This window comes from Oncorhynchus kisutch, linkage group LG9 (genome assembly GCF_002021735.2).
Source record: "Oncorhynchus kisutch isolate 150728-3 linkage group LG9, Okis_V2, whole genome shotgun sequence".
NCBI lineage: Eukaryota > Metazoa > Chordata > Actinopteri > Salmoniformes > Salmonidae > Oncorhynchus > Oncorhynchus kisutch.
The window spans coordinates 32,196,953-32,222,254 of NC_034182.2; the positions used below are offsets into that span (position 1 = coordinate 32,196,953).

At 42.8% G+C, this 25,302-nt stretch overlaps 2 protein-coding genes and 1 long non-coding RNA gene across 3 annotated transcripts; 1 reads left to right on the forward strand and 2 right to left on the reverse strand.

The window, feature by feature from the left end:
- Positions 1–105: 105 nt before the first annotated feature.
- spata6l (spermatogenesis associated 6-like) lies at positions 106–6,681 on the forward strand. Its single transcript, XM_020491562.2, has 11 exons — positions 106–442; positions 921–1,058; positions 1,379–1,427; positions 1,691–1,732; positions 2,230–2,354; positions 2,596–2,691; positions 2,950–3,168; positions 4,699–4,952; positions 5,070–5,163; positions 5,946–6,044; positions 6,323–6,681. Exons 1-10 carry the CDS (start codon positions 395–397, stop codon positions 6,015–6,017), a joined length of 1,137 nt encoding a protein of 378 aa, XP_020347151.1. The 5' UTR covers positions 106–394; the 3' UTR covers positions 6,018–6,044; positions 6,323–6,681.
- Positions 6,682–7,392: 711 nt separating this feature from the next.
- LOC109897045 (excitatory amino acid transporter 3-like) lies at positions 7,393–25,126 on the reverse strand. Its single transcript, XM_020491559.2, has 12 exons — positions 24,687–25,126; positions 14,997–15,137; positions 14,716–14,808; positions 14,526–14,640; positions 14,256–14,298; positions 13,934–14,044; positions 13,335–13,519; positions 12,646–12,753; positions 11,349–11,471; positions 10,938–11,132; positions 10,473–10,607; positions 7,393–10,130 (listed from the first exon to the last, which is right to left on the reverse strand). The coding sequence occupies exons 1-12, from the start codon at positions 24,769–24,771 to the stop codon at positions 9,896–9,898; spliced, it is 1,569 nt and encodes a 522-aa protein (XP_020347148.1). The 5' UTR covers positions 24,772–25,126; the 3' UTR covers positions 7,393–9,895.
- Positions 17,690–24,224, reverse strand: LOC116375302 (uncharacterized). Its single transcript, XR_004211064.1, has 3 exons — positions 23,008–24,224; positions 22,174–22,361; positions 17,690–21,802 (listed from the first exon to the last, which is right to left on the reverse strand). It is a non-coding gene; the product is annotated as an uncharacterized LOC116375302 (long non-coding RNA).
- Positions 25,127–25,302: the final 176 nt, after the last annotated feature.

The window sequence follows — 25,302 nt, forward strand, 5'->3', positions numbered from 1 at the left end:
CAGACTGGTATTACTGGAATAAAAATATTCTCCATATGTAAAAATGACTATTGTTACACAGGTCAGTCCCTTGATGGGAGACCAGATGCTGCTGGAAGTGGTGTTGGAGGGCCAGTAAGGAGGCACTCTTTCCTCTGGTCTAAAAAAAAATATCCCAATGTAAAAAAGGGTTAAAATAAAATATTTGGTTATTCTACAGGAGAATCACTGCTCTAGTAGTATACAGTAGTGCCTACTACCCTCTTGTGGCCAAGGAAAGATAATGCACCTAAAATAATTGGGTTGAAACCGGAAGTTTCAGACGCCATGGAAACACATGACGCTGACCTATGCTGCTACATTACTAGCTAGCTAGCATCAAACGAATAGCGTCACCATCAAACTGTTGAAATTAATGTCTCGGAAAGCAATGAAAGTGGTAGTTGACTTACAGTTTAGAGCGGTAAGACATTTTTGTTAATGCAACCAGCTAGCGACCTGCTTCCCAGGTAGTAGTTTACTTGTGGAGCGTCGTGTACAGTGGTGCATATAAATTGGCTGTCTTGAGACTTAACTCAACTGTCTCTGTTCAAACACATGCATATCTAGCTAACTTCAGTTTGTAAGCTTTCATGCAAGATCTATACATAACAGTAATGACATTCGGTGATATATTTGTGGGATCTACCCACTGTTAAGATTTTGCCAGGCTAGATACTTTTGATTTGCAGTTATTATGTAGCCTTGAGTGTATTGATACTACTGCCTATGCTATGAGGCCAGAGCTTTTATGGCACCACAGATGGTCATCATCGGAGAATTGTTGGTTCAAACCCCAATTTGGATCTTGCTTTTCAATCGCTACATTAAACATGGTGAACGTGTATCTGAAAACCCGGTGTTGTTCATGACACCATAACCAGTTATTTATTACATTTCAGGTATCATGCCCTGGTGTGCATTTGCCAGCCAAGGATGACATCTACCTCAGTGTGTGCTTCATGAGCCAATACCGCAAGTCTGTGTGTCTCCCCCCTGTCTTCCCTCTCCTGTTTCGAGAGAAGATGCGATTTGAGAAAGTGGGTTAATGTGACGCGTCTCTTCCTGGTGATTCCAAACCAAGTATGGCCTAACCCCTCTCCTGACGAGCTATCAGGAGTGCAGGCTTTTGTTCTACCCCAGCTCTTGCAAAGTATAAACTAATCAGCTTTTCATCTGGGGGCTTGATTTGTTGACTTAGAGCAGGGCTGGAACAAAAGCCTAAATTCCCTGTAGCTCTCTTGGATGCCAGGAGGTTGACACCATGCAGCGGTTCTATAAACTAGTAACAGATCAATTCTAAAATGGGAATGAACAAGATGTTCTAAATGAGATTTGTTCAGTTTCTGTTCACATCCAGGTGTTCCACTATGCTGTTGACCCAGGAGATGTTGCAGAGATGCTGGAATGTATGTTATATTTGATATACCTGTTGGCCAGTGGAGGCTGGTGGGGGGAGCTATAGGAGGATGGGCTGATTGTAATGGCTGGAATGGAATAAATGGAACAGTATCAAACAGAAACCACGTTTGACCAGCCATTCCGATGAGCCCGTCCTCCTATAGCTCCTTCCACCAGCGTCCGCTGCTGTAGGCCTATTTGATTAATTTTGCTACTACAATGTTGCATGCTCATATTCAACGACTGTGTGTTTGCTTATTTTTCCCCCCAGATGAAACGGTCAAAGTTGAATTGGTACAGTTGATTCCCCCAGGTGCAGTAATCTTCAAAATGTTTAGAAATGACTTTGGTCAAAATTTGTAAGCTAAGTGTTTAACTTTAACATGATACAGACACAGTCTAATACAGTGGTCCCCACCCCAGTCATCATGTACCCCCAACAGTACACATGTTTATTGAGGCCCCAGAATAAGAAAAAACAGTTAATTTGTCAACTAATCATCAGGCCCTCAATGAGTTAATTCAGGTGTTTTTTGTCTGGGGCTACAACAAAAATGTGCGCGGTTCGGGGTACTACAGGACCGGAGTTGGGAAGCACTGGCCTAATACACCATAAGCAAGTAGGTCATATCATAATATGCCATGTAGCAGCTGCTTTTTATCTAAAACAACTTGCAGTACATTGGGCGCATACATTTTAGTATACGTGACCCCTGCAAGAAATTACCCCATGATCTTTGCGGTGTGTTCTTACTAACTAACTGAGCCACACAGGACTGCAGTGATTGACCTCTGTGTGCTTTGCTGCAGTGGGGGAGGCCCTGGCCTGCTTTGAGGAAGACGCCAGACGCTTCCTATTTCCAGAGCCCAAATTGGTTCCATCCTTCTCTGGAGTGGACAGAGAGGTTCTCATGACACGCTCCATTAGCTTCCCTGTAAGTAGGAGAGAGCTTACACCATCACTATGGAGAACCAGGCTGTAGTCCTGTTTCAGTGAGATGTATGAGACGCCGATGGTTCACTAGACACTGATTGATAGGTCCGATTAGTACAATACAGAGACAGCGTACCTGCACAGAGAGGATACAATTTACGTTGATGCATTAAACTGCTCTTCAAACTAGTGGATTCGGCCAGTATCCATTTAAATGATCCACTCGCTCTCATCTTTCCCAGGGCATTGCTCCAAGGTTAGAGTTCTCCACCAGAACAACCATCAGTGAGTGCTCTGCGAACGCAGAGGTCAACAGCACCCATCTCAGGTCTCCAATGGTAATGCTTTCAGTTTACGTCATTAGCACTCTCCATAGACTTCCACTTAACGTTAACGTTTCTCTATTAGCCTGTTCCCAGATCTTTTTGTGCTTTCGTAACTCCTATGGTCACCATGATATGGGACCAGGCTAACACATTGTAGGACAATGTGCAGGACGTTTTTTCAACCACTTATTCCCATTGGACCAAGGGCCAAGATTGAGAAACACTGAGCATATGGAATAATACTTTGCTCATTCACTCATTCGATCACAGAAGACAGTGGTGCCAAAGAAACGCACTAAAAGGTCCCGAAAGGGACACCGGAGAGGAGATTGGGACGGTGCCTGGCGGGCACCAGTGATGCCCAGATCACGCTCCCTCTCCCCGTGCAAAGCCAGCCAGATGGACGGTTGTCATGGAAACCTGGGGCGGCTGGCACAGCTCAGTTTGGGTTCCAGCTGGGATATAGATGAGGAGTTTTTACCCCGTCATGTAAGTATATTTTACATCTAGTGGTGTGAGCTGTCATGGTGACAAATGACAGTATGACATCTGCTATGTCATGACAGCGAGTCAGCAACAAGTTCATACATAGTTGTGTGTGTGTGTGTGTCAAATCAAATTGTATTAGTCACATGCCCCGAATACAATATTTCACCTTAAGTGAAATGCTTACTTACGAGCCCCTAACCAACAGTGCAGTTGAACAAAAATAGGGATAAGAAATAAAAGTGACAAGTAATTAAAGAGCAGCAGTAAAATAACAATAGCAAGACTGCTTTCCGTGCAGTAGCACAGTCTATGAATAAATGGCTGGAGTCTTTGACAATTTTTAGGGCCTTCCTCTGACACCCGTCTGGTACAGAGGTCCTGGATGGCAGGAAGCTTGGCCTCGGTTAAGTACTGGGCCGTACCTACTACCCTCTGTAGTGCCTTGTGGTAGGAGGCTGAGTAGTTGCCATACCAGTTGCAACCACCACTACTGCTCGCGATGGTGCAGCAGTAGAAGCTTTTGAGGATCTGAGGACCCATGCCAAATCTTTTCAGTCTCCTGAGGAGGAATAGGTTTTGTCGTGCCCGATTCACGACTGTCATGGTGTGCTTGGACCATGATAGTTTCTTGGTGATGTGGACACCAAGGAACTTGAAGCTGTTCCACTACAGCCCATCAATGAGAATGGGTGCATGGGTCCTCCTTTTCCTGTAGTCCACAATCATCTCCTTTGTCTTGATCGCGTTGAGGGAGAGGTTGTTGTCCTCCCTATAGGCTGTCTTGTCGTTGATCAGGCCTACCACTGTTGTGTCATCGGCAAACTTAATGATGGCGTTGGAGTCGTGCAGTCATGAGTGAACAGGGAGTACAGGAGGGGACTAAGCACCTTTATTTAACTAGGGAAGTCAGTTAAGAACACATTTTCAATGACGGCCTAGGAACAGTGGGTTAACTGCCTTTCAGGGGCAGAATGACATATTTATACCAGCTCGGGGATTTGAAGTTGCAACCTTCCAGTTACTAGTCCAACGCTCTAACCACTAGGCTACCCTGCCCGTCAGGAAGTCCAGGATCCAGTTGCAGAGGGAGATATTGCGTGTGCATGCCCATGACTGTATGTGTGTGCGTGTATGTGTGTGCGTGTATGTATGGCATTATAGACAGCAGTTGGCAGAGAACAGCACTCTGTTATTTGAACTGAAGAATATTCCCAGGTGTGGTTTTATCCTCGACCCTACCCAGTCATGTGGTAATGATTCCCTGTACTGGGCATAACATCATTGAGATGATGACATTCACATTCAGTGGTGCAACTTTGTTGATGAAGGAAATAGGACATTGAACTCATCTCATCAATCCATCCACCTTTGGACACTAGCTCTAAATAAAACCTACCATTCATTCCGTTTGGAAAATGATAGGATCATTTCAGGCTTTGGACACACAACTGAATCAAATAGTTTTTATTTTATTTTACTGTTTTTTTTTTTACCCCCTGCTTTGCTCTACTCTTCTCCTCCTGTCCTTAGAAAAGCGACCCCTGGCTTGGGACTGGACACTCCCCTACACCCCACCTCTCCCCTGTCATGGCCAGACCCACCCTGACCAACGACTCCTCTCCTCGTCTCCCACAGTCCCTGTCCTCTGACACAGACAATCTCCTGGACTACCCACCAGGTCCAAGCCAACGGTGGTCCCTGGTTAACATGGGGAGATCCTCCACCGCTACACCCAGCCATTCCATGCTTTGGCACTCCTACAGGGAAAGCTCGAGACAAAATGGGTATGTCGAGCTTACATGAATGATCTTGATGTAAGCTCTTGGCTCCTATAAGTCCTCCATCTCAGTTGGTTCAGGCCTGACCCTGTCCTGATCCTTGTCTCTTATCTCTATGGACAGGTCACTCCCCAGCTCCCAGGGCATGTGGGAGGAGGTCCAACACCGCGTCCGAGGACTCCTTACCACCCCTAGAGCGGTACACAGACTCGCCCATGTGAGTATCTATGGACAGGTCACGCCCCAGCTCCCAGGGCATGTGGGAGGAGGTCCAACACCGTGTCCGAGGACTCCTTACCACCCCTAGAGCGGTGCACAGACTCGCCCATGTGAGTAAGACACATGTCGCGTTCATCTGCAGTGGGTGCGTTGGAAACCATAACAACAATCACACCAGCGATTTAACCTTGACAAGATTGAACAGTAACTTAAATTGACCAGTTACTGCCGTTTCCTGTCAGCTTCATTGAGCTTGCCTGGCACAATGGAAGCAATAGAAATAGTTGTAAAATGGCCAACCCCAGACAGACTAGAACAAAAGCTAAAAGTAGAGCCTAGTATTTGAACCCAGGGCTGCAGTCATGCCTGATCTCTACACTTTGTTTGGAAGCTAATGTTTTGACCATGTTATAACTTGCCTCATCCTCGGCTCACATCACCCTCATTCCAAAATAATTTTAGTATTAGCAATTCCCTAAAAGTTTTGTGACGTGTCTGGCTGCCGTAGATAGGGGAATAGACCAGATAGAAATGCAGAATCGGTCCATAGGGAACTGGAACTCCAGCAGAATGACAGAAAGTCATATGCAGACTCCACTGCTCCCTCTCCCCCTGACCCTCCTCTCTCTCTCTCCTTTCTCTTTGGCTATAGTGTGATGTAGTAAGACAGGTCTGTTTTGTTATTGTCAATGACAAGTTACTGTATCATAAACCAACTGGGATTAAGCTAGTGATGTGTATGTGTGAGAACTCAGTGCTAATGTATTGGTTGGTCCTCAGGGGGCCACAGACTCCGAGATAGATGAGGTCCTAGCCCGGAGGTCCATCTCCCCTAACCGATGCCCACCCTAGGGAGTCAGTGGGGAACGGCCTGGGAAGGTAAGAGGGAATAGTCAGATAGCCTCGCTGCACTGGCGTGTCACACTGTATTCAAACAAATCTCTTCTTCTTCCGAACATGAATTACCATGACAGTATTGTATCACAATTATGATAACACAGTAGGATCCCTGGTCTTGATCTGCATTGGTATTGATCAATATTTGAATACCTTTACATTTCTGTACTGAATGACAGTAGAAGGCCCGTCTAGAAATATATTTCAATCAAAGTTGACGTTCCAGGGATTTTGATTGGATTTACCTGCCTTATTTCCAGGGGTGCCGTTCACTCAACAACTTGAAGCTTTATCTTCTATACAACCAGTGAAGAAGCCAAAGTGTCCGGTTCATTTCGGCATTGATTTCATACGATAATGATGTCATAATTCACTCTGTGTGTGTGTTACGGTTAGCTGAAATGAAGTATTAAGGCATACGGTAGCTATTGAAGAGAAGTAATTGACCAGAATTCAAAGCATCTCAGTATATTAACGCTAATGTTATTAGTCATTTTCTATGTTTATTTATGGTATTCAATTGAGGCAGAAACCATAGAAATGTATGTCATTATAGTCGTGTTCTGTGGACATGGTCATTTTGTGTGAATAAATCGTTTTGTGTTATCTAACAAAAAGAAATCATGAATTTCTCACCCTATATTGAATGTACAGTATTTGAAAATATAAGCTATGGTACAGTAACATCATATTGTTACTCTTGGGTGTGTTCAGGAGAGTGAAACCTGCAGATAGAACTGTAACGTGTAGAGCGGACTGGGTTGCCTATTCTCCATGACAAAGAAGAATATCTGCTCGACACAATGTATATCTATCTGAACGTTGTCATGTCGCACCTTCCTGAATGAGCCTCTGGCCTCTAGCCAGCAAACGGGCTGACTTTGTGGAGTCAGGTGCGTCGGGAGTCAGGTCCGACGGGTGCGTCGGTGGAAAGACATTAAAGGGGAATTATGGGTTGGTCGATAGTGCTCTTTGTGCTCTAACATCACTCAGGGGAAATAGCCGGTTAGGTGATTATATATTAATGCACTGACTGCCTGCTTCAGGAACATTCTGTTCCATCACTGTGCCTTTCTAAGCTATGACTGTTCTATTGCTAGTCTAGAGGATCCAAAACCGCAACCTGTGGTATAATACAGTGACTGCAGTATTTCAAATGGTTTGCTAAGTCGTTCTTGTAGATAAAAACAAGGTTGTACAGTAACCAAAGGATGCACATCCAATGGTCAGATGCTGGACAGGGAGAAACAAGTAAATGAAAGCAGGAATGTCCACAACTCTAATTCTGCATTCTCAACCATTTCCAAAACCACTCAAAAAGAGAAACACCCAAGTTATATTTTTCTTTATTAGCTTACATCTAGTACATGTTGATTCATATACTGAAGTCATTTGTGAACTGTACACACTTTAGCCATTGATTGTTGATCTCATTATTATGTGCTTTTGAAATGTACAGAAGAACCGGATTCACAAGCTTTATTTTGAGCCACATCTGATCAATCAAATGTTAGTTACATCGCCCTTGACTTGCTTTCCTATACTCAATAACTCACCAAGTTGAGAGATGTTCTATAATAATGTTGTCTACTACCTCAAATTAGGCCCGTATGCCTCTGTTATAGAACAAAAACAAGTCGTAGAGGTCAGATTGCAATGAGCTGTAAAATGAAGAGGCAGTTTCAATAATCCCATGCCTCAAGGGATGAAAAAAATGTTATATTAAGGCTCATCTCTCTCAAGTTTACCCTTTAACAAGGCAGTTAACAGTTAAAAACAAATTCTTATTTACAATGACGGCCTACCGGGGGACAGTGGGTTAACTGCCTTGTCTAGGGGCAGAATTACACTTTTTTACCTGGTCAGCTCGGGGACTCAATTCAGCAAACTTTCGGTTACTGGCCCAACGCTCTAACCACTAGGATACCTGCTGGCCCAAAGTAAGGCTACACAAAGTTATTACATAATGAGCTGTTTGGAAGGCTTTGTATCTAACTAAGGTTTCATGGTTGATGTTGGAAGATGTACTAACTGCATTCAATTGAATTCCTGGATTCTACTGCTGGGTCTTCTAAAACATTGCCTCAGAGGCCCCACAATTCTTTGTTTCTCTGACAAACAAACATGAAGCGTTTAAAGTTAGCATTCGTTATCAGAAAGCCTTTATTGTCAAGACCATCCTTATTAAAAAGTCATCCATCCTCTTTAGCAATTCATTAAGAAAATATTTCACAGTATTCAATTAAATTCATAACTCAAACCTCGTTAGTGTGCCCATCAACTCTACTTTCTTAAAGGCTATTGGTCACTTGAAAAAGACGTTCAGCAGGTCTATGTTCATCACAAGTTTCCCACTGTATTTATTTGTAATATTGCTTCATGCAATAAAATGACATGGATGAATGATATAAAGTTAATGAATAAGATGTTTGGCACATATTGTAAAGCTTAAGAACATGAACTTTCACCAACAAATATACTTGACTATGTAAAGAACAATCTCAGCTAAAGCGCCACACATACAAACTAATTCTATATATTTATTTTATTAACTTTATTTCCGCTTTCAGGCCCACGGGAAGGGGTGGTACGGGGGTCTCTGGATGTTGTTGGGGGATGGGGGGGACTGATGGGAGGCATGCTTTCTTCAGGAGGAGGGCTAGATGAGATGGGAGGCATGCTTTCTTCAGGAGGAGGGCTAGATGGGATGGGAGGCATGCTTTCTTTGGGAGGAGGGCTAGATGGGATGGGAGGCATGGTTTCTTCAGGAGGAGGGCTAGATGGGATGGGAGGCATGCTTACTTCGGGAGGAGGGCTAGATGGGATGGGAGGCATGGTTTCTTCAGGAGGAGGGCTAGATGGGATGGGAGGCATGCTTTCTTCGGGAGGAGGGCTAGATGGGATGGGAGGCATGGTTTCTTCAGGAGGAGGGCTAGATGGGATGGGAGGCATGCTTTCTTCGGGAGGAGGGCTAGATGGGATGGGAGGCAATGGTTTCTAAGTGGAGAGAGAGAATGCGGGCAGGTGGGTGGAGACTAAGGGGGGGAATGGGTTGGGGTTGTCTTTGTATGGATTTATTTGATTGTTTTTTTGTATCTGACCCCCCCAGAACAAAAATGGACAAAAAGAAAGTCACACAAAAATAATTTGCTTCTGAAGAGCAAACAAAATCTGTTTGATTCTTTGCAATATACAGTGTATTGAACATCAAGAATATAGTTCTTCTTCCATGCTCTTTTTCACAATACATATACACAGCTCAGTCCGGCGATATATTATATCAGTTACCCACACGCGCTGTAGGTATGAATTTCAAAAGCTCTGGCTCTTGTAGTCTCCTTTGCTCCCTCTATGTAAAAACAATAGCAAAAGTATTGATTCATTCAAAAGGGAATGTGTACATTGTCGGCAATATGTCAACATAACAATGGAAGCTCTTTTGGTAAAAGAGAGCATGGGTTCATCCCAAAGGACACCTCATTCTCTACATAGGCCCTGGTCTAAAGTAGTGCACTAGTTAAGCAATAGGGTGTCATTTCAGATACAGCCCAGCTCATTTTAAGGTGCTGAGGATCTGCACTTGTGGTTAAAAAACATACTGATCATCGGGGACAGTGCTGGAAAGAGAATCAAGATAGAACAGATGGTGGTGGCTGATATTGCTACAGATGTAGGATCTTAATTTGAGCCAGTGTGCTGCAGCAGGAAAATAATCCTCCAGCAGTAATCCTGCATCAACAGGATTAATTAATGTTGGTCACAGATCTTGAACCAGGCTACAAACAGAACCAGGCTAAACATCTAGCAGCATTGGCACTTCTTTGCCCACCCCCCTAAAACTGGGAGGTCTCGGTGAAGGAGATGGCGTCGGTTTTGTCGACGGTGAAGCCGCCGTTGACGTAGGACTTCTTCTCACACTCCTCGTTGTCCAGCGTGGTCCCCGGGGCGAAGGGGTTAGTCACGTCCGAGGTGCCGTCCATCCTCTCCAGCTCCCGCCTGGACAGCTTCTGAACGATGCCGGCTCCATAAGCATCTCCTAGCACGTTGATCATGGTGCGGAAGCGGTCTCTGAAATGGCGAGTGAACATTGTCCGTTGATAATCAGTTAAAGATACTGTAGACTTTGCAATATGACGTCATCCTACACTGCAGGTAAACTTCCAGTTTACAGTCATCAACAACAACAAAACGTAACCTGCCAAGACCGTCCCTCCTGGGCATTGTTTAAGGGATGGCACAAATTGGGAAGAGAAAGTAGTGGTAGTCTTGGCAGATGTATGTTTTTGTTGTCTTCACTGTGTATGGTGATGTTATATTGCTGAGTCTACCTTTAAAACGTCACACCATTGGATTAATCACTAAAACAATATTTTCTCTTGACAATATTTCACTCAACAAGGTATTACTCACAGCAGCCAATCCACAGCAATAATTAAAGTGACATCATTTGCCGGTAGTCCAACGGCAGTCAGCACAATCACCATGGTAACAAAACCAGCGTTAGGTACACCGGCGGCTCCGATGCTGGCTACTGTTGCTGTTACACTAAAATCAGAGGAAACAGTCAATTACCCTCATTACAATTTTGATTATTTTATATTATTAGGTGAGTAACTTGATGCTTGATACATGATACTAACATACATACTGACATGACATATTTCAACTGATTATGATTGAGCTTCCAGTGTGAAGTCTGTTTTGTCACGCACAAATACATTTTTCCTTACATCACTCGGTGGCGTACACATTCTGAAGTCTGAGGCCGCAAAAGACTTTCCGTCTGGTTAGAAATATGCCATGACACTTTCACCTGCCCAAAATGAGTACATCGAATACACAATCCCCTGTCAACCCAAGGTGTTGGGGACTTGCCTGATAGTGACAATCTGACCCACGTCAAGATCATAGTCGTTGAGCTGGGCAATGAAGATGGCAGCGACAGCCTCGTAGAGAGCTGTACCGTCCATGTTGATGGTGGCGCCCACGGGCAACACGAAGCGGGTGATCCTCTTGTCGATCCGGAGGTTCTCTTCGGCACAGCGGAAGGTGACAGGCAGGGTGGCAGAGCTAGAGGGAAGTAGCATTTAGGTTAAAGAAGGATGGATGGATAATTGGACAGGTAGGTGGATAATTGGACAGATGGATGGAAGAACGGACAGATGGATGGATTGGATAAATAGATGTATTAAATTAATGGATAAATAAATAGATATGTCAGTGTTTACTGCTATGCTTTGCTATATACAACATATTGTATGATCCCCAATAGTGACCGAGGCTTACCTGGAAGAGATCATGAGAGCAGTGACCAGTGCCTGAGCCATCCCCAAGGCAAAGGTATACGGGTTCTTCCTCACAATGACAAAGTAGATCAGCGGCAGAAAAACAATAGAATGGATAGCTAGGCTGAGGAGAAAAGTAAAACATTACAAAAAAGTGTTTGACTTTGGCTCACTGTAAGAAATAGCTGACTAATCCCTGGGGGTTAACTAGGGCTCTTCTCCAGGTTATAATAAAAGAATAAACAGGGCTGGGTATCAAAAGGCACCCTGTTCCCTTTATAGTCCACTAGTCTTTGACCGCGGCACATAGGCCTCTGGTCAACAGTAGTGCACTATATAGGGAACAGAGTGCTATTTAGGACACACAAGGACAGCGTTCCCCCCCACTAGACTCTGGAGAATCATTTTCCTGTTCACGCAGAAGCATAATTCTGTCCGGAAAATTAACGGTTGGACAGGTGTTCGCTAAAGGCCTCATTATCACATCTGCAGGTTAAGCAGTTTTAAATGTCCTTGGTTCTTATCTGTGCCAGGACAGAGATGACATTTTACAGTATCTTTACAAGAATACTGGACCCTAATGCCAGCTATAAATCTACTGTTAGGAGTTGTATGAATAAATGACTAAACAATATCCCCATTTCAAATAGAACTGTAACTAAGTAAACTTATACTCTGTTTTATTATATCTGATTAACAATATGAATTCATAAGTGAGGGATTGTGGAGCCTGAAACAGGGGGTAATAAAATAAAAATGAATACCATTCCAGCCAGGTTGGAGAAGATTGGAAGTGTTTTTTTTTTTAAGTAAGCAGGAAAGGTAATTAACCTATGGTTGAACCGACTCAACTTAGCACTAGAATGTTCAGATAAAGACTGTGTGTTTTCTTAGGTTTTGCATTAGCTGGAACTGTCAGCTAAGTGGTGATGGATAATGGTGAGGGATCAAGAGTTAATTCAGTTATATTTTGTGTCATGCATGTGCGCTAGTAGGTCGGAATTAACTTTTAAACCTGCTTTGTCTTGGTCGAGAGGAGGAGATTCATTCTAAAACCAATGACGTCATATTTTGTATATAAACTGTTGTTCGTGGTTACATGGCAGCGCGCACCGAGAATAAATACTATTATTTAATTTTGATAAGACTGGTCTCCGTCTATTTTATGCAAATAAGAATCTTACAAATTCTCATAAAATAGACTAAGTGAATTCAATTAATGAAAACATATTGGAATAATGAAATTATACCAACATCTACCAATGTTGTGGAGAGAGAGAATGCTGGTTTAGGCTCACCCACTCAAAACTGTCACCATGTACATGCCCAACTTCCTGAAGATCTCCCAGTCTTCTACCTCGATGATCTTGGCAGCAATGAGGAAGAGTATCCCCACTGGCATATAGCTGTAATAATAACAATGGTTATGTTAATGCTATCCACATTTCCACCATCACCTCCTCCACTGGATTAGCATTGAATACTACAGTACATTCATATAATAGCATAGAAAATAGATCATGTGAACTACAAGATTCTAAACATTTGTAGTGTAGCTAAGTGAGATGGAGGGTGAATTTTAAGATAAAAAAAATGTGTATTAGTAAAGATAGCCTGTAGACTACACTGTACTTATGCCGCGTTCACATGCTAGTCGAAACTAGAAAACACGGGTTGTGTTTCAACCAGTTCGCAAATCGGAAATGTCCAAGTTCCGACTAGCACGTGAACTCCGCAATACATACCATATGATAATCTGGACTAGCCTCGTGGTGGCCTCATGGTTACATTTATTTATTTACCTTTATTTAACTAGGCAAGTCAGTTAAGAACAAATTCTTATTTTCAAATGACGGCCTAGGAACAGTGGGTTAACTGCCTGTTCAGGGGCAGAACGAGCCCAACGCTCTAACCACTAGGCTACCCTGCCTCCCCACATACCACATGATAATCTGAACTAGCCTCATGGTGGCCTGTAGTTACATACCACATGATAATCTGAACTAGCCTCATGGTGGCCTCATTTAAAGCATCAAAGAACTCCAGCAGGATGCGTCCCCTTTCACCCATCTTGCCGATGACGAGGCCAAACGCCACACAGAACACGATGAGGCCCAGCACGTTGAGCCCATCAGAATATGACCCAACTATTATATAGTCCTTGGTGATGTTCTACAGAGAGGAGAAATAAGGAAGCAAGTATAAAAATAGAAATCGATTTTGGTCAAAAAATCCACAGGTGAAGTACTGTGTTTCAGTGGGCCGACAGCCATTTTCTTGTGCTTTTTCCTCAGATCACAACATATTGACCCCTGTCCCCACAGTGGCATTATAATGTTCTGCAAGTTGATCTGTGGTCATAGCCATCACACTTGATGTGGGTAGCCATGTGTAAACGCACCAAGGCTCATCTGAAAAAAAAGACTGACATGGACACATTTTCATACCACAAAAGATTGTGATTGGACAGATAACCATCGGATGAACTCTAAACAAGTAAGAAAAGAAGACCGGGCTTGCCAGCTTCGATCCTATCAAGTCAAAGCTCTTGACACACAGGCGGATAAACACCGGATAAACACCTACCTCTGGCGGGAAAATGGTTGCCATGACAGTGGTAGAGAGAGGAGGGAACATTGTGGTTGTAGTGTTCTCCTTCACTTTAGCAGGTTCCAACTCTTTGCGCGTTGTCTTGTACTGGTTGAATTAAAATAGTAACATTTGACATGGTTACATTTGAATGTAGATCATGTTTTGTCCTCGAAGAGCAGTGATTGTATAGCCTGCCTCAAGATTTGTTTGTGCCGTCTTGACAATTCTCATCAGAGTTGACAAGGCAGCACAAACAGATCTGGGACCAGGCTAGTGACCGTAAGCTTGAATGTACAAATCAGACAAAGACTCTTACCTGTTGGAAACAAGCCTGCACTATGTTTTCAGGAAACATGTTTCTGTGGATCGAATAGGACAAATGTTGAGATGACAACAATGTGAGCCAAATGTTATTCACTGCATCTCTGACTGATGTAGAATGGGCATTTTATAGAAATTCTATCAAATTAAATATCATATTCATTTATTTGACTGCTAAATTGGTTAGGTTCGGCCACCCCTCCCTCAAACTAACTTTGCCACCGCTGCTGAAAATAATTATAGGGGAAACACTGGAAGCTGTCACCTGACAAGATCCAGTAATGTGTCGACAGTGTTGACGTTTTGTGTGATCTCTGTCCTGTCGATGTTTTCTGCCTTCTGAGAGACACCAGGTTTGATGGCTATCACCAATGCAATACCTGAAAAACATGTTCCCCATCATTCAATAGTCAAATGTCATTCAAAGGGAGTGAGACCAGGCACTTTTAACTCACCCAAAATGACTGCAATGATGGTGGTGGTTAAGTAATAAACCACAGCCCTCAAACCTATCTTTCCGGAAACATCCGAATCCAGGGCGGCCACTCCTGTGAACACAAACAAGACCTGTTCACCCAAAGGAAGCATGTCTGTCAACAAGTCCTCTCAATGACTAGGACTATTTTAGTTGTCTTTGACTAAGATATCTGTACGCATTCTCTGATGGCCCCCTTCATTAAGCATAGTGCAGAGTGACTGAAATAGAGCTGTTGAGATACAATTCATCCCAAGTTACCTGTTATCATGCTGGAGATGATGAGGGGCAGGATAACCAGCTTGAGCATCCGCATCAGGATATCTCCCGGGAATCCAAAATACTGCTTATCGAGGTGGGAAAGGGAGGCATAGTCCCTAACCAACACACCAAGGCCTATCCCTGAGAGAACGAGACAGAGAGAGAGTTGAACAAGGTTAGTTTTATGAAGGTTAGTTCAGTACAAGGTTTGTTCAATACATCACAAGTTTAGTTCCCAGTTCCCACACTACCCATTCACTGAATATGAAGGATTTTCACTGTGGAAATGTAGTGGGAGAGAGGGAGATATAATGATGACAAAAGAAACAACATTGGTGTTTGACCTGCATGCCATTAAAATGTAAGCATCGCTATTATTTAAGAGCTGCCAAGTAGGCTACCACAGTATTATGACTATGTGACTTTCTCGTTTTTAGTTTATGGGCAAGGTGTTACATAACTTTTGCTTTGCACAGGGTTTCATGACATGGGTTTAAGGTTGTGACATTGAGAAATACACTGTATGTAACATTTATGGGGTGGAGAGGGGGGGGGGGTTCACCCATAAACGTTTACGCTGATCCACTTCCATACTCCTCACTCTGTGTGTCATCAACCACTACAAGCCACCATAAAACAACCCTGTGAAAGGTTGGGAAAAGTGGTGACACAGCGAATTGTAACTCAATAGGTTACATCATTCCTAATTCAAAATAAACCCTCTCATGATATACTGTATAGAAGTTGTTCCACACCGGTGGTGGCTGTGGTAGTGAAAAAACAAAATGTTTATTTTATTTATTTTACCAGGTAAGTTGATAATGGTGGTGGTGATTGTGGTAATGGTGGCAAGGTCTCCATAAGAACAGCCCTTAGCCGTGGTATGTTGGCCATATACCACACCACCTCAGGCGTTTTTGCTAAAGCAATTACCATTTTGTGATGCAATTTCTATCTGGTAATTTATGTAAAATAACATGATTCCTTCAAAATGGAATGAGTCAGCACATTTATTGAGATCTGGGTCTGTATTCACAGAGTATGTGTGCTAGGATCAGTTTTGAATTTTAGATAATAATAAATAAGAGTATATGGATATGGAGGGGACCAGATCCTAGATCAGCACTCCTAGTCAGACTATTTATGAATACAGGGCCTATGGAGAGTAAAATCTTGCAGCATGCCACAATAGGACAGTTATTGGCATATTGGCAAAGCTAAATTACTTATGTTATGAATTAGACATACAAGACGAAGTCCAAAAATCCTGCCCATGTAATAACTTAAGTACAGAACTGGCATGGAAGGGCTGCCATGCTACTAGAGAGTAAGCATGGCCAGCAACAGAGGCCACATGGTGTAGTAGTGAACTTTTATGTGCACTGTAAAGCCGTTACCGTGATTTTGACAGTAGCTTACAGGCAGCTCTGTGGCAAGTAAAATTTGGTATTTCATATTACAGTACACCTACTGTAATACAAATATGGTATTGAAGCAAGTACTGTGTAAATGCTACTGTAATCAGAATGAATGGATGAATTAATGAAATTCATTGAGGAGAGCGGTTTGTATTTCACAGTATTTTACTGTAATTATATGGGATTACAACCTGCTGAGCAGGTTGGCTGCTCAGCAACCTGGTCTCAGAGCATTTTGTATCATTCTGTACGTAAATCCGGGACACTCCATTTAGTATGATATGTTACGTTTTGTATGGTATGCATTCATTTGTGGAAGTCCATCACCCATTTCGTATGATATATATGTTACGAACTACAATTCATATTATTTGTTAAAGATTTGTCAAATGTACATTGTGTTACAAATTTGCAAATGTATGATATGTTATGAATTAGGTTAGGGGAAGGGTTAGCTAACATGCTAAGTATACTGATCAAAAATAAACACAACCAGCAACAATTTCACTGAGTTACACTTCATATAAGGAAATCAGTCAATTGAAATAGATTCATTATGCCCAATTCTATGGATTTCACATGACTGGGCAGGGGCGAAGCCATGGGTTGGCCTGGGAGGGCATATGCCCTCCCACTGTGGAGCCAGGCCCAGCCAAACAGAATTAGTTTTTCCCCACAAAATGGCTTTATTACAGACAGAAATACTCCTCAGTTTCATTAGCTGTCCATAATGATCTCAGACAATCTTGCAGGTTAAGAAGCCAGATGTGGCGGTACTGGGCTAGCGTGGTTTCATGTGGTCTGCGGTTGTGAAGCCAGTTGGACGTACTGGCAAATTCTCTAAGACAACGGTGGAGGCGGCTTTTGATAGAAAAATGAACATTACATTCTCTGGCAACAGCTCTGGTGGACATTCCTGCAGTCAGCATGCCAATTGTACTCTCCCTCAAAACTTGGCCTTTTATTGTCCCCAGCACAAGGTGCACCTGTGTAATGATCATGCTGTTTAATCAGCTTCTTGATATGCCACACCTGTCAGGTGGATGGATTATCTTGGCAAAGTAGAAATGCTCACGAACAGGGATGTAAACAAATTTGTGCACAAAATTTTAGATAAATAAGCTTTTTGTGCATGTGGAACATTTCCGGGATCTTTTATTTCAGCTCATGAAACATGGGACCAACACTTTACATGTTGCGTTTATATTTTTGTTCAGTATAGTTGCAAAGTAGCTAAAAAGTATTAAATAGTTGAAAAGTTGCTAATTAGCTAAAATTATAAAGTTGTCTGTGATGAGATTTGAAAATAGCTCAAACATATAACGCAAAAGTCTAGCAACCTGAAAGTTGCGAGTTCATATCTCATGGACAACTTTATAATTTCATCATGCTTGACGTTTGCATTATACGCCCATCCTTCCACCCCGACCAACCACCCTCGTTTCGTTTTTGCCTTTTGGTAGCCATCTGTGTTATATAACTATACAAAAACGTAACATATGGAGTGTCTCGAATTTACATACAGAATAATAAGAAATGCTCTGAGACCAGGTTGGGCTCCTAGGTAAAGTGCTTCCAATCATTGCAGCATATTAATAAATATTTGCACTTCTAGAGGCGTTACAAAGGCTTCCAAACAAGCAGCAACTACATGGCAAAACAGACCAAAAGGAAATGACAAAAATGCTCATTTAAAATACCATGCACCCACTAGGGGTCAAAAGGTTTTTGGCACTCCAACAATAGGGTACGGTACTGTTTTCTGTGGAGTGGAATTACAGTGCCATTCGAAATACAGCAATTATTTTACTGTTAATAATACAAATAATTACCATTAGTTTTCCATTACAGTGTGACATCTGATGGCAAAACTGTTTGTCTGTTTAAGGCATTACATGGCAAACCAACCAAATTACAGACTGACAAGAGTGCCCATCTCAGTATGTAATCCAAATGAGGTGTTGACTCTCTGTGGTCACTCAAGATTCCATGACACTTTCTAAAGAATAGAGTTGTTAATGTAAGTAATATTCTGCAATTTTGAGGATGAAATTCATTAACAATCAAGGTTCAATCAGAACACTCAATCTTAGGCGAAGGAGGTGCTAATGAACATTGTTCAGTGCCTCTGTTCAGTGTCTTCCAAATGTAATGTTATTGTGAGCTTCGATAGTTTCCCGATGTAGAGCTCAGAAAAATGTGGTTGGTGGCACTACGTCGTGACAACTTTACTGTCACCAAACACACAAAGGTGTGTAGTACACGTTTCGTCGAAAGTGACTTTGTTGAGGGAAAATGGGAGGGGGGGGGACAATACCTAAAAAAGAGGTGTTGTTCATACGGTCTTCACGTGGAACTGGCACATTCAAAATAGACCTGGTGTTTGGGAAAGACTGAAACCTCCTGCTCCGACTGAGGGGGATGAAGAACAAGGTGCGCTGCCTATGGACTGTGCAGTCTCTGATCCGGTCCAGACCCATGATTACTGTGCAGTCCCTGAACCCGCAGCCCTGGAAATGGCCCTAATGGCAAACCATGAGCACGTAAGAGAAATTGAGGAGCTTTGAGCCAAGCTGGAGAGACTGATCACCCAACGCGGCATTGGTGTACAGCGATTTGCTGGTTCTGACGAGGATATACTGTACGTTTTTACACAAGGTACAGTAATGATTTATTATTATCCAGCATTACTATTGCTTATTATTTACTATTAATTATATTATCCCAAAGTCCATCTTAACTTTAAGTACATGTTCATTGTTATTTAAAATTAGGCTAGCATATATTAGCCTAAGTAGGCACATTGGATGTATATTGTCTTTACATTAGTTTTCAGTTAACCCCCAAACATGCTCCCAGGTCGTTGCTTCAAATAAGATTTGGTTCTTAGTCCACTTTCCAGATTAAATAACGGAACATTTAAAACAAATTCGCTGCTGTGAATTACAGTACGAATTGCAGTAACAAGAAAACAGGCTACAATAGCAGCTAGGTCATGTCTAGTGCTAGGGCTTAGAGAAGATAGGTAATAACAGTAATGAGCTTTTTTCGTATTCAAATACTCTGGGTCCATCTTTAGATTTGCAAGCTACACCCACCTGATGGCCTTCTGGCACTTGATTGAGCGGGCAGCAGAGACCAAGTTTATAAGAATCACAAGCACCAATCCATCTGAAACAATTGTTACTCGAAGAAAACCGGAAAGGGATAACTTCATTAAATACTTAAGAGTACATTATATGATCTTACTGTAATTGTTAAACATTATTTACTTTTTGTTATGAACCGAATATAAGGACTATTGTACTAAAATGGGTTTCTTTACGTTCAGACTGCCATCAATCAACGAGTTCTTCTTGTTTATGACTCATCTGTCTCTGGGTCTGAAGCAGAAGGATTTAGCCCATCGGTTCAGCATTCACCAATCGACAGTGAGCCGGATTATCATCTCTTGGGCCAACTTCCTCTACTGTCTGCTTGGATCAGCACGGATATGGATCCCCAAGGAAACCATCAAAGCCCACCTGCCACCGGAGTTCAAGGACTATCCAGACACCCAGGTAGTGATCGACTGCACTGAACTCCACTGCCAGACACCATCTTCACTACTACTGCAGAGTGAGGTGTTTTCTTCCTACAAGTCACACTGTACCTTTAAGGGCATGTTGGGAATGTCACATGGAGCTGTCACTTTTGTGTCATCGTTGTATGCTGGATCTGTGAGTGACAAGGATATCTTCAAATAGTCTGGAATGATTTCCTTACTCACCCCTGACATGGCCACTATGGTGGATAAGGGCTTTCTCGTAGATTACATTGTTCCGTGCAAGGTCTACCGGCTAGCCTTTCTGTCAAGACGCACACAGATGCCAGCGCATGAGGTTAGAGAGACCCAATCCATTGCCAGGCTGAGAGTACATGTTGAAAGAATGATCCGCAGAGTAAAGGAGCACAAGCTGTTTGACACAAACCATCTCAGGCAGCATCAACCAATTACTTGCAGTGGCGTGCCTGTTGGTCAACTATCAAAACGGACCTTTAGTCAGAGCATGGGCCAAACCAGTGCAAATGAACATGTGTTTATTTGCTAGCAGCAAAATAATTATTTGTTAATCTACGACATGTATCAATAATTTGTGTTGTAGTGAATATCAGTTTGTGTGGAGCTTGTATTGGCTTTAATTAGGCAATGAGAAACAGGGGTGGAGGAAAGAAATCAAGTAAACACAGAATAGCCAGAATGCAAGATTGAATACAATGTTAGAGATGTGTAATTGTTTAACTGAACTGTTGAACATTTGCAGAATTTTTTTTTTTTTTTTAAACAAATCTATTCTACTGTAGATTTCTTCACAAGAACATCAATAACTTATTTTTCATAAAACCACTCAACTTGGCACCCATGCAGGGGATACATTCAGGTGCAAGATAGACACTTCTGCAAGTAGTGGTAAAAATAGAAGAGATCAATCGGCTCTTATAGTTTTTGAAACCTCTAGATCTTTAGAAATCCTTTCAACTAGGATGTCCCCCTGTGCACAGATGACAAAGTCACACCAGCTACAACCTGTGAGAAGGAATTGACCTTGCACCTGCCAGTAGTAAGCATGAGATCTCTTCAACTTGAGCTCTCCATTCTGTATCTTCAGGTAAGGGCAGTCAACATAACTTGGTACATTTGGGCACTTGACCTCTAAGAGTCCAAAGTGTAGTCTCACACTGGGATCAAATATGATTCCATCTGGAGAGGATCCTAACCACGGAGCATCTGGGCACTACGAAGCCACACGTAAAGAAGTTAACATTCTTCAGTGTGCAGTACTCCTGTACAGCCACTGGCTCCATGGCTAGCCCCCTCTTCATCTCCATGGTCTGCATACCAGATCCCTTGAACATCCGCTCAGCTAGGTGGTCAGCTGAGGTCTCTCCCCGGACATGGCAAACCTTTCGGAAACGAGAGGATGTTATTCTCATTTTCCTGAGCTGATGCCATTCCGGGCTACTGCTCTGCTCCCTTGTAGCAACCTCGACTTTGTGTGACATCTCATAGGTTGTCTCTAATGCCTTGAGGTGGAACTGCTCCTGATGGCTAAGGACGTAAGCACACTGGGAAGACAGAAGCCTGTAGCCATCTATGGAAGTTTTGGTGGAGAAGGGGCATCGGCAATCATCACAATTTCACAGGTCTTTGGCTGTGGAAGCTGATAGGACAGAACACTGCCGGCTTGCAGTGGCCCAAAGGCTGACTCAACCAGGGGCACGTCAGCTGACATTTCCATTGTTGTCACAAGAGTGGCAGTAAGTGGAGAAAAGTTGTCATACGTTTCTGAGATGCGGAGAAGGTCCATGTCAGGCATGTATCCATTGAGCGCTTTGAGGAGAGAACTTCTGCAAAACATTTTAAAACCTTAACATCAGGTTGGAGAGATTCCTATGACAAAGACTCATGTAACTTTTCCATAAACAGCACAAGCCCAAAAGTTCAAATAAAATGAATTAAAATATACAGATTTATAGATTATAGATTTCCCCCCAGTCTTTGTCATTACATCGTACATCTGGATACAAAAACAATCACAAGAAAATGTTTTCTAAAATGTTTCCATTCTAGGAACCCCCAACTTAACTTATTCCATCAGCACACGAGTTAGTAGGTTTACAGAACTCTATCCCATCAAACCAGACCTGGCTTCACACCCTAATTAACATAGGCTGAATACTTTTCAGGTGCATTTTTTTATGGATATTGATAGACTCACAAGTGTTCTTGGCTTGTGCCAACACTGTTCTGTGTCTGCTGCTTTGAACTGGTGGTGCAGCAAGAATGTTTAGTTGAGAGCAGTGTCTGGTAAAGAAGGGCCACCAGATGATTGCACATAGCACTTCCTGCAACACAGGAGCAGTGGCTTTGGACCACTATCACTGGTACGGAGTGCTTTAACACCATCTGTGAAGATAAGTGTGATGAAAGACTGAAGTGAGAAACAAGAATGATGCAGTCCATAAATAACTAACTAGGGGCTCATTTGAACTATACAGGAATAGATTGTGTCTCAGTAACACAATACCAAACAATGCATCAACAGATCTTTACCAAATAACCTGTTAAATGGGCAATTCTAAATTGGGATTGGGACCCATCATTAATATCTATCTACCGATACGATTAAACGTTGTCACTGTCTCCAACACATTTTGACCATGATGACAGTGTCTCACAGGAGATGTTTAACAAGGTCCCTAGTAGCTATCTATAACCTTTCCCTGCTCTCATGCTGTGCAGCTTTTCACTCTTCCTCATGGACCTGTGACAGGCAGCCCCCACGGTGATCTCCCCTGTCAATGTATCTTTGTTAGATACTGTGTAGAAGACATGAATAAAAATTATTTTTTAGCTAGCAAGCATAACTTAAGCAAGCATAACTTAAGCAAGCATAACTTAACCAAGCTAACGAAAATACACATTCTCAGGTAGATTCTGTCAACGTTACATCATTTTACGAAGTAACTAGCTAGCTACAGTTAATAGTTAAATTAGCTAGCTAATGATTGTAGCTAGCTGACGTTACATCTGTCACTGACTTGGTACTCACCTTCATAGTTGTCTATGTAGCTTCCCATATACATCTGGAACCCCTTTTCATTCTTGCTAGCTGGAGCCTCGGAGGCTGATTTAACAATTCGATGTACATCATTAATACTAATTTGAGGCAAGTCCTGAAGACACCTAGTAAAAAAACGGCGACATAGTGGTAGTAACGTTATATCGTCGATAACATCTAGACTGACCGGAAATCGCCACACCGGTAGAAAGTGTGTTCGATCATGGAATATGCATAAGGGCTATTGGCTCTACTAACTCTCCTCTCCATGGCAACTGTTACAATGTTATTGTAAATGACAATGTTTTTTTCCAAGAAAGTAAAATAAAAATAGGTTATCTATTTGGTCAGGTTTATGGGTTTACATTCTGAAAATACCCACTGTGCACACCCTGGTTGAATCAACGTTGTTCCCACGTAATTTCAATGAAATTACATTGAACCAACGTGGAATAGACGTTGAATTGACATATGTCCCCAGTGGCTAACTGCATAAGCAGAAATGGCATTATCCTTGTGGAGGGCCCTTCAAAAGCAGCATTTATAATTTAATGGTTTGACAGCCTTTAAAACACAATACTGCCACTGAGCCAAAGTCCATTTAGTCCATAAAATCATAAATGTCCAACCAAGCAAACACAACAAAATGGTTACAGGGCAGGACAATTCAGTGACAGGCCCTAAAAATCAGTGGGCTGTTTTTTTCCAAAACAACAGGTCGCAGGCAGCGTCAGAAGGCAGTGTGAAATTGTGCGGTACGGTGGGCAGGACCAAGTTTGGGAAACCCTGCTATATGAAATCCTTGGTACGTCCCTACCTTAAACCCTAAACTTAACACCTATCCTTATCATAACCTTGGACGTCCCAAGGATTCAAAATTGCAAGGACTGATGCAGAATAACTGACTGACTGAAGGAGCCAGTGGAGTGGGTCAGTTCACTCCAGTTCTGTTTGACTGGGGCAGTGAGACAGGCTCTGGGAGGCAGCACAGCATACAACAGTGCAGGAAACCCTGTCTCTGTAGGAGAGTGGGCATCAGCGTAGCAGTGGCAGAGACTGCTGTGCACATCCATATAATGAACAGTCACACAGAAACAAACATGACCAGCCACAGTCACACACACACTGTTCGCATCCTTCTTTGAACATCCTCACAGCTGCATGCACACACAGGTGCACACACACGCAGCATGCACAAGGCAACATTATGCACACACAACAAATACACCCATGCATGCACATTACTACTCCCATAGGGCGGCGCATAGCGTCGTCCGGGTTTGGCCGGGCTAGGCCGTCATTGTAAATAAGAATTTGTTCTTAACTGACATGCCTAGTTAAAAAAAGGTTCAATATTGTTTTTTTTGTTTTTTTACAATTCTCATCAGCCAGTCCCCCAGCCCTACACATCCTTATAGGACCAAGACAGGCTTCTGGATGACTCAAAGCCTGGACTGCAGCAGTGGAAAACATCAGGAGAGATTAAAATTGTGTCAAAATAGACAAAAAGGAGAGAGGGAGTGGGAAAAGGGGGAGGGTGCACTGACAGAGCAAGGAGAGAGAGCGGAGACAGACAGGCAGCTACGCGGGAGTGTGTGACATCAAGCAGGGCTTCTTCACACTAAGCCGAGCGCAGACAATAGGGTTAGGGGGGCTTCACTTCCACTTACCTAACAGCACCGACACAATGGTCGCAATCAGCAACCAGTTCCTCTTCAGTAAGCCTTTGAGGTCCCAGCCCCTGTGTTCTTTCATCTTGTCCACTGGCAGCGGCTTCCTTTAGCCCCCACAATAGATGGCACAATGGAAGTCGGACACAAAAGGAACAACGTATTGGGTGGCCAGCTGACAGATGTAAGCAGGCAGTAGAGGCTAGTAGCTGTATACGCTCCAGCTATAACTACCTAAACTGAAGATGCAGCTCTCCCGCGTGGCCGTCAGTTGTTTCTGATGGAGAGGGAGAAAAACGCCTCCTGAGTGTGTCCCTCTGTGTGTGTGTGTGTGTGTGTGAGGCAGAAAGTATGCGTGACAGAGAATGAGATCGATCAGCAGGTTTTTACCCGTAAGGGTTACCTCCAACCCACCACCATTCCACACACACACCCCGTCCCTCCCTCACAGACACACGAAGGCTCCATTCCCAGAATACACTGCCACCTACTGTGTCTTTAGACACCTAATCATTACTCTAACACCGAAAGGCATTCTACAGGAATATATAACTTGTAAAAACACAATAAAACAACGAATTAAAAGTTCTTTACAATTACCAAGTTCATTATTTTA